This window comes from Leopardus geoffroyi, chromosome X, assembly GCF_018350155.1.
Source record: "Leopardus geoffroyi isolate Oge1 chromosome X, O.geoffroyi_Oge1_pat1.0, whole genome shotgun sequence".
NCBI classification, from domain to species: domain Eukaryota; kingdom Metazoa; phylum Chordata; class Mammalia; order Carnivora; family Felidae; genus Leopardus; species Leopardus geoffroyi.
In genome coordinates this window covers 98,949,887-98,968,671 of record NC_059343.1, presented here as the reverse complement: position 1 = coordinate 98,968,671, position 18,785 = coordinate 98,949,887, and the positions used below count along the sequence as shown (strand labels likewise).

Sequence of the window (18,785 nt, the reverse complement as noted above, 5' to 3'; positions counted from 1 at the left end):
AGTGGCGGGGGGGGGGCAGAGGACGTGGTCACCGAGGGGAGCCCCCGCCCCCCTTCGCAAAGGCCTACAGCCGAGGTTACAGGGAGAATTGGAACGGGGCTCGCCGCAGGGGGAAGCGGCACGTGAAATCCGCCCCCTCCCCGTACCCCACTTCCGAAGGGGTGGGCCAGCGAGGGGAGGCTGGGGTTGGAGCAGCGGCGCGGGGGCCCCTCCCTTGCACCTCCCCCCACCGGACTTGGTCGCGCCCGAAGTGTAACACTTTCTCTTTGTCGGTGGAGCTCCGCTGTTTCTTGTGCTGTAGCTCCGGTGGCGGCGGCACCCGTGGCAGCCCTGGCGGACGCAGGAGCGATGGCAGCGACCGATATAGCTCGCCAGGTGGTGAGTGCGGGGCTGGGGTGCCGGGAGCCTGGGAAGGGCGGAGGAGACCCGGCCGCCGCCGCCGCCGCCGCCGCCGCTGCGGCGAGGAGGGCAGCGGGCAGCATCCAGGAGCCGAGGCGCGGCGGGACTTCTGCTCCCGGGGTCAGCGGCTCACTCTCCCGGCCGCTCCCCGGGAACGGTGGCGGCGGGCGGGTGGGGGCCCCGGCGGAGGCTGCGGGCCGGCGGCCGAACTTGCATTGCCCGAGAGCCGCAGCGAGCGCCGCCGCCTCCCTCGCTGCAGCTGCCGCCGCGCCGCTGGGCGTTGCCGAATGAATGGCCGCGCCAGCCGCCGAGCCCTCGGGGTCCCCGGCCCCCCCCCCGCCCCCCTCCCCTCCCCCCGGGCCTTGCTTCCTCCTGGCGCCGGGCCGCGCCCCGGAGCCCAGACGCCGGCCGGGACCCGGGCCTCCCCTGCAAGAGGGGCGCGGGGCTGGGGTGAGCCTGGGGCAGGAGGCGGTGAGCGGTGAGGGGGGCGGGGAGGTGACTGGCGGGGGGTAGGGTTTCTCCATGTGCATTACATATGTGACTGCGGCTGTGTGTGTGTATCACCGTGTGCGTGTGAGTGCACGCGCGCGCACTCGTGCCTCCCCGGCGGGCGGCGGCGCCCGGGTTGTCTGTGACCCTAGATGAGTCCGCCCGTTTCTCTGCGTGCGCTCACCCCCGTGGTGTGTGCGCGTGTGTCCCGACTCCTCTGTGCGGTTTGCCTCTGGGTCCCATCTGTGTGTGTCGGGGGTGGGGGCGGGGGTGCAGTTCGCTGGCCTGTAGGTGGTTGGCTGCGTATTTTGGCATGTGTCTGGCTACCTGACCCGGGTTTTGCGGGCCACTGGGTGTCTGTCTGGATTCCGTGTTCGGTGTAATTGGGCTGGTATGCCAAAACCTGTGGAGCCGGCTTCTTTCTGCGGGGACTCAGGAAAATAAGTGTGAGGCTTGTAAAAGCGATGCCGTCTCTCTTTTTGTTGGCAGCAGACTCTGGAAAAAAAAAAAAAAAATGTTCTTTTAAAGAACTGAAGTTTTCCAGCCTGGGATGTTCAGAGAAATCATACTGAACTGACCTGAGGCTCCATGATTGTTTGTTTGGTTTTTATTTATTTATTTTATTTTGTGTTTTCAGACCAGAGGCGTGGTTGTACAGGGAGGGGATGCTTCCACTGGGGGCAACAATCTAGCCTTTCTTTTCATCCATGGGTGTCTGAGATTTTAAGAAGCCCACAGTTACCTACACTCTTTGGTGAGGAAGGAGAGTGAAGTAGAGGTAGATGAAATTCCAGAACATCAAATGCTACTTGATGGAAATCTCCAAACCACACACACACACACACACACACACACACACACGCACGCAAGTTTTTAAACCCTGTGGCTTACTTCTTCAGGGAAATAATCCATGCACTGCAATTCCAGTGCAAAAAGAAAGAAAAAAAAAAAAGCCTCTCGGTATCTGGTGCCATTGAAATTGATTTGTTTTCAAAATCTGTTTCCAGAATCTGATAGCATTTTCTCTACAGGATACATATGAATTCATGACACCCTCTGGTCCCTGTTTGGAAGGGCACGGTGATTTCATTTGGACCTCCCCAACCCCTGTAGACCTCAACCCAGCTCTTTATGTTGATGTGCAAGGACCAGTAGATAGGAGACAGTGCTCTGTGATCATGGAATTTGAGAGAATTCTCTTCGCTCTAAGATTGGCACTGTAATATTTATTGCTGTGGCATCTTGAAGGTTCTCAGAGAGCTTTTCTGCTCCCTGTTACCTGCATTTTAGAGATGGCATGGCCGAAGTCGAGGGATTATTCTCCTGGATTACACTTGCTCCATTTTTAGTGACCAAAAAGGATGCTAATGATTTTTCTTGGTCAGCTAATTAATTTGCATCGACCTGTCCATACTCTGCCGCCAGTCCCCCTTGTCCGGATTAGGATTGCAGGGCAGATGTTGTAAAGGGGAACATTCCAGAAGGTTGTGCTTCACCTCAGGCACAATTTGGGCCACCCGGAGGTCCCCTTTGTTCTGCGGATGGGAGTTGGGGGTGGTTTAGGGCCATTTGGTTTGCTTTGCATGGTCCCCGTTTGCTCTGGCTGGCCTTGCCCGTACTGCATGGTGAAGAACTTAATTGTATGCCAGATTCTGAAGCTGAAAGAGCAGCCCAAGCACTTGAAACCTTGTTATCGGGATAAATGGGTTTCTGGGAAAACTGACGTCACTCTCCCTGCCCCCCTCCCCCAGGCTGTAAAGCTCTTGTTTCTGTGTCATTTGTCTCTCTGCTCTTTGTGTCTGCAAGAAGTTGTAATTCGCCTGGGGAAGATGGAATTAACTCAGGAGACCTTGGACGGCTGATGGCTGTTTGTTTCTTCCAAGGAATATGCATGCGGGGTTTGGAAAGAGAAGTCTGGAGAATAAACCTAGCTCAGGAGTTCTTTTGAATGAGCTCCGGGACATGGTACCACACATGCATTGCTCTGGGGCATATGTATGTGTGTGTGTGTGTGTGTGTGGTTGAGGGTCACCATGGCTAGTAAGGCAACATCATTAGTGACTTAAAACAGGCCACAGAATTGTTGGATAGGACCCTTCTTTGGGCATGCACGGAGCTTGGAAGTTCAGCTCTGGCGGACACAACACAATCCGATCCCATCTGAATGAACACCACAAAGATTCTGTGTGACAAAACTCTGTCTCCATTGCGTCCACAGACGTTTATTTTTGACTGCTCAGTGTCCAGCATTATGGCTAGCCCTGGTCAACTATACGAAAAAAAAAAAAGTAGTAGACATAGTTTCTGGCTTGTAAGCTTATGGTCTAGTTGGAGAGACCAGTTGTGGCTGCTGTGAAATAGAGAACTGTAGAAGATTCTTGGGATATCCCCACTCCCAACCCCTGCCCGTGAGGTGGCTTGGGCTGCTATTAATATATACTCTTTTTGTTTAAGTTTATTTATTTACTTTGAGAGAGAGTGTGTGTGGGAAGGACAGAGAGAGAGAGAGAGAGAGAGAGAATCCCAAGCAGGCCCCGGACCGTCAGTACAGAGCCCGATGCAGGGCTCGAACTCAACAAACTGTGAGATCGTGACCTGAGTCGAAACCAAGAGTTGGACACTTAACCAACTGAGCCACCTGGGTGCCCCAGGATGTACTCTTTGAGGTCATATGACTTCTCCATGGTAACCAAGCAAGACACAGCCCAGGCCTCAGGGGCGGTATCTTCTGGCTCTTTCATGGAGCTGTTTCTTTCAATGTTGTGTTTTGGGGTCCAGACTGTAAGTGCTGTCCCATAGGAAGAACGGCTCATTGGTTCTGGCTTGAACCAATCCCACAATGTGGGCAATGATGCTCTCCTCCACTGGCAGCCCGGTAATGGTCTTTCTCCCTAATAAAGGATCTTGCAGGGGCTAACTTTGCCTTACCTGGGGTTGGTCTGGGGCAGCTGTCTCAGGGCAACCGCCTCCACGCGGGGAGAAGCTGGTCTCTGCATTCTGATCTTTGCTATCAAATGGCACCTAACCCTTGATTTCCCTTGAAGCGCCAGCCTCAGCCATATCTACCACCTCACACTAAAAGTAATATTATACCCCGACCCGGGAGAGCAAAGCCCCAGTATGTACCCATACCTCCACTGAGGATACAGCACAGACGAAAATTTACATGGCCTCAAATAGAACAAGTTATTGAATCTAAGTCAAGGGTATATGGGTGATCATTGTACCATTTTTCTAACTCTTCTATGTGTTGGAGACTTTTCAAAAGAAAAAGGGTGGGGGGGGGGACGACAATGTCTTCCCCTCCCCCCACCAAAGGCATACAGCCCTTCCCTCAGGGAGTTTACAATCTAATAATGGAGGCAGATTTAAATAGCCATGTGATTATCATTGTGGTCCATGCCGCACAAGGAGCTGCCGCCTGCTGTGAGAATTCACTACAAGTGGACCTAATCCAGCGTGAACGGGGGCGGTGGGTGACTGGAAAGGCTTTCTGAGGGCTTCAGCTAAGAGAGGGGTTGGTGTGAAGATGCTTGTGCTCTCACCCTGCCCCGGGGCCGGGGACATCTCATTTGTTAATTCACACGCTTCTGTTCTCATTCATTCATTCCTCCAACAGAGTTGGTTGGTCACCAACTCCGCCAGGCCCTGTGCCAGGTGCCTGGGATATGGTGGTGCCGAGGCACACAGGACCGTGCCCTCCGAAAGCTTCCAGATGACAGGCAGGAATCAGTCCCGTTTCCTTTCATTTCCTAAATCCTGGAAATGTTGAGTGGTAGCGGTGTTCTTATTACAAAACTGCATTACAGCTGAGCGATTTGTCTGTATAGCATAATGAGATTTTGATCTGCAGTCATGTGCATAGCATTTACCTTGTGGAGTCTCTGCTGTAAATTTTCTGTTAATTGCTGGCTTTGTTACCCAGCATGGCCCCTCCCTTTGTGTGCCGTAAGGGAACAAACCCGTAGCATTAGTCTGAGCAAAACTAATTAGGAAGATAAGCCCCCTGGAAAAAGGTATTCCAAAACTAAATAGGACTGATTTCTGGACTTGCCTGGGTTTCTGGATTATCAGAGCTGTGGTTTCGTATTAGCATGAACAATTGAGAAGGGCTTTTAAGTTGCATGTACTTTAAGACCCCATTGAAGAAAGAGAAAGAGAAGAGGAAGACAGAGAATACCATAGATAAGTATAACATGTTTCTTTCAACGATCTCCAAATGCTTCCATCTGTATTTCATTTTTCCCAACAGCTTCCTGAACAAGTATTCCTGTTTTCTTCATTTATGGGTACGGGGAGACCAAGTGACTTAGTCCAAAGCGATATCGCTGGTCAGTGGACGAAACAATGAAACACATAACACATGACACAGATTCATTTAAAAATAAATAAATAAATAAATAAATAAATAAATAAATAAATAAGCCAAACCTGCCCTTTTCGTGATGTTTCTAAGCAATAAAAATCCTGCCATTACCCCAACTTCCCCCTCTTTTCACCGCCTCTCCCCCACCCCCGCCAGCACACTCAGGGGTCAGAGAAGAGTATACTTGGGTTCTTTGAAGACTCGACGATGTTGAAAAGATCCTCAGCTTAAATCCCAGATAGCACAGCCACGGGTTACGTGTGGGTTTTCTTTCTTTTTCTTTCTTTCCATATTGCTTTAAATAAAAATCTTGGAGCCACCAGCCGTGTAATGATGGATTATTTTAAGTAACAACTTGGGGGGGGGTGCAGAATAAATTAGAAACACAGACCCTTCCTCCTCGGTTTGGCAGGAGAAGGCTTTTGCTGCTGGGATTTGAAACCGTGGGTTTCTCCGCTGCTTGCACAGAGGAAGGAGGTCACATGCTCAGGAGGGTGAGAAATAATGTTATCCTCTTGTCCTGTGTCTCCCCATTAAAGGCAGCCATCTGCTGAATTGTGCCACGTGCCCTCAGCTCGCCCTGGGCTTGGGTCATCCGTTCCACTCACTTACAGGGGACTGGGGAAGAGATTTGCAGGCCTCCGCGGGGACAGGACTCAGGGCTCCGGTTTCTCCGGCCAGGGCCCCCTCTGACCCCCCCCCCCCCCCGCCTTGAAGACCCTGGGGTGGGGGAGAGCGGGAGCAGAACCCCGCTTTGGCGACCCTGATGAGGTGTGAGGTAGTGTTGGGTTTCCTTTCCCAGCAAGAGGCCCCCGGCTCTGAACACCGGCGCTGAGGCAGGAACTGGGTTTTTTCAGATCCACTTTAAATGAGACCAGATGGAGGCAGAGGCAAATTCAGGCTCCCTAGAGGACAGTTGGGCATTCATCCAGAGGCCTGTGAGTAAACCTTTTTTCTTTTTCTTTTTCTTTTTTTCTTTTTTTTTCTTTTTCTTTTTTTTTTTTTTAGCAGATGGGAGATAACAGTGACCAGAACACCTAGAAAACTCTGTTTAAAGAGCCTGGCTTGGGGCGCCTGGGTGGCGCAGTCGGTTAAACGTCCGACTTCAGCCAGGTCACGATCTCGCGGTCCGTGAGTTCGAGCCCCACGTCAGGCTCTGGGCTGATGGCTCGGAGCCTGGAGCCTGTTTCCAATTCTGTGTCTCCCTCTGTCTCTGCCCCTCCCCCGTTCATGCTCTGTCTCTCTCTGTCCCAAAAAATAAATAAATAAACGTTGAAAAAAAAAATTTAAAAAAAAAAAAAAAAAAAAAAAAAGAGCCTGGCTTGAAGTCTGGCTCTTGTGGGAGAGGCTGACCCACCCTGAGCAGGGGTCGCCCCTGGCCTGAGGTAGAGCTGTTGTACCTAGAATCTGGCCAGTTGGGTGGAGTGGCCCCGGGCCGGAGGCTTGGGCCGGAGGCTTAGGCCCGAGTCCGAAGGGAGAGAAAGGGCAGAGGGAACCCAGAAGAGGAGGACCAGCCCCTCCATGGCTTCTGCTGCCTCAGTTGCCTTCTGTGGGTGGGAGCCGCCTTGCGGAGCCCATAGGGTTCCAGGTCGTGTTCCGTGACCCTCCTCCCTCTGGACTGTCATCAGGCCACAGGCCCCATGCCCTCACATTTCAGCTGCGTAAAGAAGTCTGTCACTGCAGTCAGCTTTTCCGTTTGAGAGTAGCAGTCCTCTCGACAGGGCCCTGGAGCCCAGCACCACTCCTCGGCCACTAAATCACTCTGTGACTCTGGACAGGTCACTTCCTCTCTCTGAGTCTCTGTTTCCCCTTTTGTAACATGAGCGGGTCGGAGTGGGTCGGAGCCCGAAGGGCGTTACCAGCTCCAACCTTGTGTGGTTCTGAGTGTTTCCTGGTCCCGCAGCTGAATTTCTTTGAGGCTCTTGCCTGCTTCTGCTTCCGACCGAGGTGGTTAACTCCATCTCTTCCCTGCTTTGACTCCTTGAGCTGGGTGGAGAGACAGAGTTGTGGAAAAGGCAAGTCTGTGCTTTTAGCTCAGCAGGGTCTCTCTAAGTGGAATAGAAACAGCCCTTCAGACAGTCTGTCCAGGTGGGGGTGTGTTGCCATTGTCGTCTTATAGAGGTACGCGACAGCTGAATTTCTGTCTATTGAATCCCATCATAAATGCGCTAGGAGAGCTGGCCATTTAATGGAATCCCGCTGCGAGTCCTTTTATAGAATGAAAAGCCACTCGGGAATTGATCTGGTGTATTAAAATCCAGAGTTTCATCTACTGGATTTGCCCCAAACGGACCTTTCTCCCTGTATGGTAAGCATGGTTTCCTTCGTGCCTCCCCAGGGCCCCCTAAGCTGCCCGGCCCCCCGGCCCCCCCCACCGAAAGGCTTTTCTGGGGCTTTTGGGGGTTCTTATGGCTGATGATACAGTGGCGTCTGCTCTCTTGGTGGCGCTGGAGGCAGCGGATCGGGCTCTCATCCACCTGATTGCTTCATCAAGTCTTTTAGCGGCATGTTTCCGGATATGTGACTCGACTGCTGGTTCACATGAATCCTTATAATAATAAGTTATACCGTATAATAATAAGTTATGTAGATATAATAGTAATGTTATAATAAGGATAATAATAGGGTTTTATTGTATTATTGCTAAAATAAGTGTTTACATACAATAAAACTGCCCGAAAGCTGAATACTTAACCGAATTTTCTAGTTATCTGTATGTTAAAGCACCTTTTTTGGTACTTGTAGCTGAAGATTTTGCCACAAAAGCCGAGGCTGCTTTCCTGCCTAGGAAAGTATCATCATAGAATCTTTTTTTAGAAAGGAATCTTTTTATTCTGGTTATAAAAGTAAACTATGCCCCCCCCCCCCAAAAGTAAAATATGCCTATTGTAGAAAATTTGGGAAACACAGAAAAGCAACAACCTGCATTCCCTCCACCCAAAAGTAACCATTGTCACCATTCTGGTGTAAAGTTGACCTTTGAACAATGCAGGGGTTAAGGGCACTGACCCCCACACAGTCAAAACTCCACGTATAACTTTTGACTCCCCCAAAACTTAATAACTTAACAGCCTATTGCTGGCTGGAAGTCTTACTACTGATAACATAAATAGTAACATTAACACCTACTTTGTATGTTGTATGTATTATATACTTATATTCTTACAATAAAGTAAACTAGAGAAAAGAAAATGTTATTAAGAAAAACATAAGGGAGGGAAAATACATTTATAGGACTACCTTGTATTTATTGAAAAAAAAAAATCCACGTATAAGTGGACCCAGGCCCTTCAAACCTGTGTTGTTCAAGGGTCACCTGAATATTCTTCCAAGCTTTCAAAAATACATATACACTCCCCGCCCCCCATGATTGGAATGATGGGGGTTTTGTTTTGTTATTTGCTTGATCATATTTGGTGATCATTTTTCCTTTTCCTTAAATATTCTTTTTAATTTTTTTTATTAAACTTTTTTTAATGTTTATTTTTAAGAGACAGGCAGAGAGCGGGGGAGGGGCAGAGAAAGAGGGAGACACAGAATTTGAAGCAGGTTCCAGGCTCTGGGCTGTCAGCACAGAGCCCAACATGGGGCTCAAACCCACGAACTGTGAGATCATGATGACCTGAGCCAAAGTCAGCTTAACTGCCTGAGCCATCCAGGCGCCCCTCTTTTTAATTTTTTTAATGTTTATTTATTTTTGAGAGGGAGAGAGAGAGACAGACAGAATCCGAAGTGGGCTCCAGGCTCTGAGCTGTCAGCGTAGAGCCTGACGCCGGGGCTCAAACCCACGAACTGGGAGAACATGAGCTGAGCCGAAATCGGACACTTAACCGACTGAGCCACCCAGGTGCTCCCTTGTCATTAAATATTCTTAGAAGATATTTGTATCAGCTGTTTAATATTCCGTTGTGCATCACTAAACTATTCACTGATTTTGATCATCCTGAAGGTTTGCAGGGTCTATGATGGAGAAAAGGGAAGGTGTGAGAGATCAGGCCCACGAGAGAATCCTATTTCAGTGTGTCTACGACGAGGTGCAGAGAGGCCAGAGGAGCAAGTTTAGGGAAAGGCCAGTGGTCGGCAATGAGTTCCAACCTTTTGGTTTTGGTCTCATCCTTCAGAACGTCAGCTACTGACTTAGCCACGGGGCTTGAAACAGGAGGCCAGAAACTCCGTTGATATTGACGCACCTTCAGTCCCCAAGGGCCTCATATACTGTTTGCTTCCTATGCCACTAAGGTTGGAAGAGGGGCGGGGCGGGGGGGGGGGTAGAAGGGGCCAGGGGTTGCCCACTTGGGTGCTTATGGGACTCTTTATTTTCAGAATAACAGCAGTGAGAGGAAGATGCACATCTGGAACCGCCATAACTCGTTCTTCGTAACGCGAACCTTTGAATATTCAATTAAAAAATGAGATTGGTGTGTCCTCAGGGGAGGAGGCGGAAGAGAAAGAGAGCAGAGCTTCTGCCTGTGATATGAAATGTGGTATAACGTATTTCAAACCGCAGGTGACTGCAGATGGGGAGAAAACAGGAAATGGAATTGGGGAGGGGAGGGGAGGGGGGGCTCTCTCGATTCGAGGGAGCCCTCTTTCATTTTGCCTTTCTTTTAGCTCTTCTCAGACTCTGCATCCTAATTACCTCTGCTGCAAAGCTGAGTGAGAACTCTTTTCTTGTACTAAACATGTTTTTAAATGACACAGGTAATGTGTGAATACATTCATGCTGTAAAAGGATCAAACAATACAGAAGCACGTTGAATGTCCCCCTGAGGAAGCCCCCCCCCCCGCATTTCCACCTTGCTCCCCTGAGGTAGCCACCGTTCCTGGTTTAGTGGGTTCCTTTCTGTCCCCTTTCTATGCACTCACATAATTTATGTGCAAATACACATATATAGGGCTTTTTTTTTTGCATATATGGGCTCTTACTGTGCTTATCGTACTATGAGCTTCTTTTTGCTACAATATAAATATGTCTTGGAGATGTTTGCATCAGAATATACAGACCTACCACATTCTTCTCAATGGCTGCAGAATATTCCAGACTATGCATGTATCACAATTTAGTTCAATATTTTTCTATTATCAGACATCTGTGGGTTTTCCCCCTTGTTTTTCAGTATCGTAATCGAGGCTGTGATGAATTTCCCTATACATGGATCTTTGCACAGACATGTGAGTTTCTGTAGAATAGATTCCCAGGGGAGGTTGCAGGGGGACAGGAGACGGGCCCTTTAACATTTTGTTGACTGTGATCCTTCTAGCCTCTCAGTTCAAGCCTTGAACGTGACACCACCTGCTACTCAGGTGATAACTTGAGATATTAGCGTTGGGTTGTCATTTCCATCTTCTCTGGTGCACATTGTAATCAAGACCTCAATTCATCAGGCCACCTTAAGGAGAAAGAGGAGAGAGATGAGATAGCAGAACTTTAGTGAGGGAGGGGGAAGAAACTTCCAGGGCTGTCCTGGGGTCAGTGTACATTCAGTCCGATGTCCTTTTTTACCTCCACATATTTAGCTCTGAACAATGAGAACTGATACTCATGATGACCTTGACATCTTATAAGATTCATCAAAACAAGAGTGAATAGTGCTCACTAGACAGGATTTCCTAAAGCAGGAAATATATATACAAATACATTTTTGAAGCTGTCTCGACTCTAAGCCTTGAGACAAAAAGTTTGCTGCTTAAGGGCGCCCGAATGGCTCAGTCGGTTGAGCGTCTGACTCTTGGTTTCTGCTCAGGTCATGATCTCACGGTTCATGGGATCGAGCCCCGCATCTGGCTCTGAGCTGGCGGTGCGGAGCCTGCTTGGGATACTTTCTTTCTCTCTTTCTCTGGCCCTCCCCCACTTGTGCACATGCTCTCTTTCTCTCTCAAAATAAATAAATATTTTTAAACAGTTTGCTGCTTAAATCTTTAGCAGGAAGAACACAGTAACCAGCTCCCATGCTTCCAAGTCTCCATAACCTTCCAGTTAATTTTGGTGTATTGGATGGACACTGGGTAAAAAGATACAGAGGGGCGCCTGGGTGGCGCAGTCGGTTAAGCGTCCGACTTCAGCCAGGTCACGATCTCACGGTCCGTGAGTTCGAGCCCCGCGTCAGGCTCTGGGCTGATGGCTCATGATGGCTCAGAGCCTGGAGCCTGTTTCCGATTCTGTGTCTCCCTCTCTCTCTCTCTGACCCTCCCCGTTCATGCTCTGTCTCTCTCTGTCCCAAAAATAAATAAACGTTGAAAAAAAAATTAAAAAAAAAAAAAAAAGATACAGAGAAAAATAGGGATTCTAAAGCCACCAGTGACCTTCATCAAATCCAGACTAATGGTTAGCTCTCTGTAATTCTTCCTCATTTCAACCTTGGTCTCTGGTGCTCGAAGACTGTTGGGTCACCTCCAACTTCTCCGATCATTTCCCCCCTCTTGGAAGAATCCTTTTCATCTTCCATTCCTTACTTATGGACGTTTCCTGCATTCAGTGCCTAGCTCTTTTCTCCCTGTACTATCTCTTAAAGAACACGTCCAATTTCCTCCCACTTCTAAATTCATCCCCCAGTGCTGAATTCTCCTTGAGCCTACAATCCCATATTGCTAAGTACTTGTTAGATTTCTTCTCTTGCCTATCTCACCAGAAAATCAAAACGGCCTTATTTTCCTTACCATATAAAATGTTTTTACAAATCCAGAACACAGAGACAGACACCTATGTTCTAAAAAATGGGCGAGGACCTGAATAGGCAACTCACATACATGTGTACATATGCACAATGCGTGTATAGATACACCATACAGAATACACAATAAAAGGAATGTTCCCCTTCACGTGCAAACTAAATGTTGTGATACTAGTTTTCAATGATTCCATTCCCAGTGGTTAAAAAGCCTCAGAGACTTGGTGTTGGTCTAAGTGTGGGCAAACAGACACTATTGCATATTGGTGGCCGAAGTAGACCTTTGTACTATTTATTCTCTGTTGAGTGATTCCTCAGCGTGTACTGAAGTCTTTCTTTTTCAAAAAATTTTTGTAATGATTATTTACTTTTGAGAGAGAGAAAGACAGAGCCTGAGGGGAGGAGGGGTAGAGAGAGAGGGAGACACAGAATCGGAAGCAGGCTCCAGGCTCTGAGCCGTCAGCACAGAGCTCAACTCGGGGCTCAAACCCACAACCTGTGAGATCATGACCTGAGCCGAAGTCGGACGCTTAACGGACTGAGCCACCCAGGTGCCCCTGTACTGAAGTCTTTGAAATGTGTGTGCCCTTGGACCCAGCAGGCTTCCATTCTAGGGATTTAACTTAAGGAAATAATCAAAGATCTATGCACACCTGTAAGAATGAGAATTATTGTTCATACTGTTTAAAACTTGGAAACATGCTAAACGTCTCGCAGTGGAAGATTACTTAAGAAAATATGGTGAATTCCTACAATGGAATGCTATATGGCCAACACAAATAGTGTTTTAGAAGTATGCTTCATTTCTCAAGAAAAGGTCCATACTATATTACGCGCCAGGTTTTGTAAAGGAGCATACAGAATTATCCCTATTTTGTAAGAAACAAAAGGTATACAGACCGGAGGGAAACGTATGTAAATATTACCAGTGGTTATCTCTGGAGGGTGCTGTTATGGGTGACTGCTGTTTTCTCCTTTACAATTTTCCCTATGTTCTACAATTTCTACAGTGCACCTTGCGTACTTTTTAGAAAATAAAAAGCCCGGTAACACGTAATTTTTTCGTAATAAATAGCTTATCTAAAACCAGAATCCTCAACTTCCCCACTAAGCGAGCACCCTTTCCTGGCTTCTCTCTTTTCTGTCCGTGGTGCCATCACCAATCCAAGCTCCCAGGCTTAGAACCTTGCAGCCTTAGAGCTCTGATCGTCCCTTCACCCTCTCTTCACCAATCGCTGATTGAGCGATCGCCCTTCTTTAGGACATCTCTCAAGTTTGTTCCTCCCTCCTGAGTCCCAAGTCAGATCGGCTCAGTTCAACCAGCACGAATTGGCACGGTGCCTGGATGCCTCTCTGCCAGGTCCGTGTTAGTGGAGTCCTCTGTCTTCTTGCCTCTGCTCGCTCTCTCCTCCAATCAGTCAGTCAAACACCCCACAGCTGGAATGATCTTTTGAAAACCTGTATCATGGCTCTCCCCGCTCAAGACACTCAAAGGGCCCCCACACCCCCTTGCCTAAGGAATAAAGCCCATACACGCTTCCTTCTACTCTTTACGGCACTGTGCTAGGTGGGAGGTGACGGGGAAGGGGCACATGGGAGGTTCTTGTGAGTTTTTGTTGACAATGACGTAAGTCTTTAAGCATCAGGTGTGGGGCTTGCCCCATCTCTCCACTGCGTTCAGTTTGAAAAGTCCCTTTCCTCTCCTTTTGGCCCTTGGACCAGAGGCCAGAGTTGCACGGTGCTGAATTTGGACACAGGAAGAGGCAGCCAGGGGCGATAAAATACGGCTCAGGAAACCTCAGCTCTGAGTCTGTCCCAATTTCCGATACCCGCTACGGAGGAGGATCCATCGAGAAAGCATATTGGCCCTTAAGTCTCTCTCCCCTGCAGTGGTGAGGACCAAGAGCAAACGGTGGGAAACTTCCACCTTCGTTCGTCTGCTTTAAGAAAAAGGAGAAAAGGGGTGGAGGGCGAGGGGAAGCAGAAAGGGGTGTGTGTAGAACAAGCCCCGAGTGGTGTGGGCCACGCATGAAACCCAGCTGTTTACAGGCGCCCCTCTGGGGTCCAGAATACGCCAACTCAGACTGTGGCATATGGCTGTGTCAGGAATACTCCACCGGGAGTGTGGGGGGAGGGGTGAGACGCGTGAGGGTAATGAACTTGCCAGATGGCGCTCCCGGCCCTGATCCTGTCTCTCGCTCTTGGAAGACCTGCTGAGGGGGCCCAGCCCATCCCTCTCCGTGGGACCTAGGCTCAAAGCAGGTGCAGTCAACCACGAAGACGGCCTGCTAGAACAAACAGCCCGGGATGCCGGTGCGGGCCTCCTGGCACTAACCATGCCCTTCTTGGACTGCTCTTGGCGCCTTTCCGGTTTACCGAAATCTTGGTGTAAAACCATTAACGATAGGAAGCTCTGGGACTAGCAGGTGAAGGAAGCAAAGGCCCTCTGCTTTGCGGGGCTGCGACTGGCCTGGCCGACCCCTGTGGAGACCAGGGGTCCCGCGGAAGCCTGGAGGCCGCTCTCTCTGGCTGGGGGGAGACACAGGCGTTCCATGGCATCGCGTGTTATTTGGGGGAGTCCGGGTACATGGGTGATCTCACAGTGCAAGAAAAACAGGTGCTGCTGTTGACGGAGTGCCCACCACAGGCCAGGCACCGTGTTCCGTGCTTGAGGAGCATTATCCTGTGTCCTCCTCGCCCCTGTCCTATGAGCTAGGAACTACGCGTCCCCGATTTTACAGGTGGGGAGGCTCTGAGAAGTTAAGTAACTTGTCTGAGGTCAGAAGGTGAAGGAGGCAGGATTCTCACATGGAGACCTGTCAGAGGTCAAAGCCTAGTCTCTTAACCTCTCCACCGAGCCACCTTTGTGGTTGCCCAAAATGCCCTCGAGACAGGACTAACTGCTTTTTTGAAGTCCTGTTGTAACGTTCGCTGAGCACAGAGGCATGGACCAGGCGTTGGGCTTAAAGCTCGTCGGACGTTGTGGCACATTCGAGACCCCCTGTCTCCTAGGACAGATGTGGGAGGAAACGGGGTCTCCGAGAGGTTACCCAGCTTGTAAGTGGTGGAGGCAAGAGTTAACCCAAGTCCGTGAACCCCTGAACCCGCCCTCCCACCTGTCGTGAGCCCCCTCTGCAGTTTGCCGTGTCTGGAACTAGGGTGACATTCATCGCGGAGCCTGGAGATGCCCGTACCTAAGAATCTGTGATTTCTTTCTTTCTTTTTTTTTTTTTTAATATTTATTTCTTTTTGAGAGCTCAAGTGGGGGAGGGGCAGAGAGAGGGGGGCAGAGGATCTGAAGCGGGCTCTGCGCTGACAGAGGCTCGAACTCACAATCCGCGAGATCATGACCTGAGCTGAAGTCGGGCGCCCATCCGACTGAGCCACCCAGGTGCCCCAAAAATCTGTGATTTCTAAGCCGGTGGTGATTTCTAAGCCATTCTGCTTTGGAGCCGGGAGTAGCTATGGGAAGATAAGACACACGGGGCCTGGGCGAGCGTTACTTCCTCGCTCGGAGATCGTTTGGATGAGAAGTGAGACCCAGGTTGCTTTTAAGCACATTTTCCTTTTCTCCCCTCCCTCCCCTTCCAAATTAGGGTGAAGGCTGCCGAACTGTCCCCCTGGCTGGACATGTGGGGTTTGACAGCTTGCCCGACCAGCTGGTGAATAAGTCAGTCAGCCAGGGTTTCTGCTTCAACATCCTGTGCGTGGGTGAGTATTTCCATAGCAGGAAATTCTATTACAGAATATGGATCCTTAATGGCTGGATGTGGCTTTGCAGGTAATTAGGTTAAATACTGAGCCATTCTGATCTATTTGCAAAAGTGCTTTCCCAACTTCTTCCTCTTTTATCCCTCTGTTTGCTTTTGTAAGCAGCCGGCTTGTGATTATATTTTTCCCTGGCCAGACCAGAAGGCGTGGCCGTACCCTGGGGGAAACTGAGCGCTGTGACACCCTGTGGAAATGTGGTCAGGGTGCTGGCTGGCTCAGCTACAGCTGTCAAGTTCCTTTGGACTGAGAAAACCGGAGCCGGACAGAATTTGGGTGGCGGGGCAGGTAGTGGCTGTGGAAGGGTGCCTGCCCACCAGCTGTGGGCAGTGGGTTGGGGCTGTCTGTTCCTCTGCAGCCCTGTTGTGCTTGCCACAGTTGGAGCTCAAGTTCAGGGACCATACAGCCGAGCGCCAAGTTCTTTTATTCTCTTATAGCCTCTCTCCACCTGGACCTTTAGTCTCCAGTGTGGGGACCATGTCTTCTTAGTCACTTCGAATGTGCCAATCACAGCACAAAGAGAGCTCAGGAGCACAGCACAAAGAGAAATGAATGAATGAGTTAAGCCCACAGGAACCACTCGTTATCCCTGTCAAACACTTCAGCATGGTAGCAATTTGAGTCCTTACCAGGACTCTGCGAAGTGAGCAGAGGGAGCGAGTGACATTTGTATCTTCACGGGGCAGGTGGAGACCCAGACATTTGGGGAGGATTAGAGAGTCAGGGGAGGCAGCCCGGAATAAGTGGCGGAGCCAGGACAAAGCCCCAGGTCTGGCCCACCCCCTTGGCCCCTCCCACTGTTTCTCGAACTGCGGGGGGCGGGGGGGGGTGGGGGGGGGACGCGGCATCCTTTGAGAATACAAAGGCACTTTGGAGCCGAGGAGCAACAGCTCCTTGACAGTCTCTCAGAATCTCTCCTTCAGACCTTAAAAAAATCCCAAATTTGCAAACACAATCACAGCATATAATTTTCACTCCACAGTGCAGTAAAGTGTACCTGCGTATTTTCAGCGACCTACTTCTAAACCTTAACTGTTGTGTAAATACCACAATAGAGTCCGTTTTCCCGCTGGTTGGTACACTCACACACTTTGGCTAATTGCTCTTTCTTATTTTTGTAGCGAGTGTATGGGGAACTCATTCTCATTGAGGCTCTGAACCACTGCTGAATTGGATATTTTACTCTTTTAATGTAGTCTAAAGTTCTGTTTTCTTTCTTGTTTTTTATTATTTATTTTGAGAGAGAGCGAGAGAGCGCATGAGCCCGAGTGGGGTAGGAGCAGAGAGAGAGAGAGAGAGAGAGAGAGAGAGAGAGAGAATATTCCAAGCAGGCTCCGTGCTGTCAGTGCAAAGCCCGACGCGGGGCTCGATCTCATGAACCGTGAGACCATGACCTGAGCCGACATCAGAGTCAGACGCTAAACCCACTGAGCCACCCAGGCGCCCCTAAAGTTCTGTTTTCTGTCTAAGCTCATTCATTTTCTAGGACTTGTTATTTTTCTTTTCCTCTACCCTTAGCACCCTTTGTCAGATCGTTTTCTGTAGGTGAGTAACTGCCCACTGGAAGATGAAGAGAGAAGAAGGCCACTTCTCAGTATGGACGACAGGCAGTCAGCTAGGCTCACTCACTAGCCGAATGACTCACTCCCACACATCAGCTTGGGAGCCCGTGAGATGGAAATGTGTGCTTTGCAGAATGACGCGTCACGGGCCTTTAGAGTCCGCAGCGAGGCCATTAATTCTTCAAATGCCAGAAGCCTGCTCGTGGTTATGATGAGATGCTGTTAGGAGAAGGACACAAAATCAACAGAAGCCACGGTGATCAACCGCAAGGTGCTATCACATCCCATATTAGCACTGCCAAACCTCTCCAGTCTTTGGCTCTTGGCCAACTTATTTCGCATAATATTTGATTACTGAAAGATTTCCGCACAAACATATTGGACTCCCTTGGCATTCCTCCCAGAGCTCCGTATGACCTGTACTGAAGTTGAGGAGATGAAAGGTGAAATGACAGGCCCGCCCTCAGCAGCCTTTCAACCGAGTGCAGTTGGGTGGGTGAGTAAAGCTTCAGGAGGGAGGCCATGTAAATCAGAACGGCTCTCCGAGGGTGAGAGGTGAAGGGCAATGGGATCTGGGGACCACGGGCTCCCCTAGGGCCCAGAGGAGGAGGCAGCCGAGCTCCAGGCAGTGGGTGGGAGAAATAGTAAACCCCTGTCCTCCAGTTCCCACCCAGGTGCTGGACGGCTACAGCTGCTTCCGCGTACACCTGCTGGGGAACCGCCCCAGACCCTTCAGGAGGGGAGGAGTCGGAAAGAGACCCTCGCCCCCGAAGACCCACCCCCTCTCTTTCTTTCCCTGCTTGCCAGGTCTCGGAAATAGCCCTACGAGCCCCTCTCTTGGCGCCGCAGGCGCCTGCCTTGAATGCCCCCAACCTGGCCTGGGTTAAGTTCATTCCCCATCCCTGATCCCAAACAGCCTGGGATTCATGCATCCTGCTCTCTGTCTGTGTTCACAACCCCGTCATTGCTCAGAGAACCCACAATTTGGGCCAAGGTCACGTGTGGTTTAGAATGGCTCTAAGGCTGCAATCTCAGCTCAGCCATGGGGCCGGGTACTGTCACTGACTTGGTGAAGGGTCCGCAGCTTGACCGCCGAAGGTGACCTTTTCTCTCGCGGGACTTTCCGTGGCCATTCTGTCATGCTTACCGCCTGTGCATAACTATCAGGTTTACTCCCTTAATGACTGTTATAAAATGATTCCGTTGAGGCATAGACTATATGCCCCCAAAGGATTTTCTCTTCTTTTTTCATAGGGCATTTTTAAAAACGTTTATCTATTGGGGCGCCTGGGTGGCTCAGTCGGTTAAGCGTCCGACTTTGGCTCAGGTCATGATCTCAACGGTTCGTGGGTCTGAGCCCTGCTCAGGCTCTGTGCTGACAGGGCAGAGCTTGCTTCGGATCCTCTATTTCTCTCTCTGCCCCTTCCCTGCTTACGCTCTCTTCTTTCTCTCTCAAAAAATAAGTAAACATTTTTTGAAAAGTTTACTTACTTATTTTTGAGGGGTGGAGGGGCAGAGAGAGGCAGACAGAGA

General features: G+C 49.9%; 1 protein-coding gene across 9 annotated transcripts in view; it reads left to right on the top strand.

Annotated features, from left to right (window-relative positions):
* The first annotated feature begins 222 nt into the window (after positions 1 to 222).
* SEPTIN6 (septin 6) overlaps positions 223 to 18,785 on the top strand; it is a 67,416-nt gene continuing 48,853 nt past the window's right edge. For 5 of the 9 annotated variants that reach the window (XM_045473091.1, XM_045473088.1, XM_045473093.1 and 2 more), the window contains exons 1-2: positions 6,112 to 6,192; positions 15,519 to 15,633. In XM_045473091.1, coding sequence (XP_045329047.1) covers positions 6,133 to 6,192; positions 15,519 to 15,633 — 175 coding nt within the window. In that variant the 5' untranslated portion in view covers positions 6,112 to 6,132. Of the gene's footprint in view, positions 379 to 6,111; positions 6,193 to 10,371; positions 10,427 to 15,518; positions 15,634 to 18,785 lie in introns of those variants that run through there. The other 4 variants (XM_045473094.1, XM_045473095.1, XM_045473097.1 and 1 more) reach the window with 4 other exon arrangements.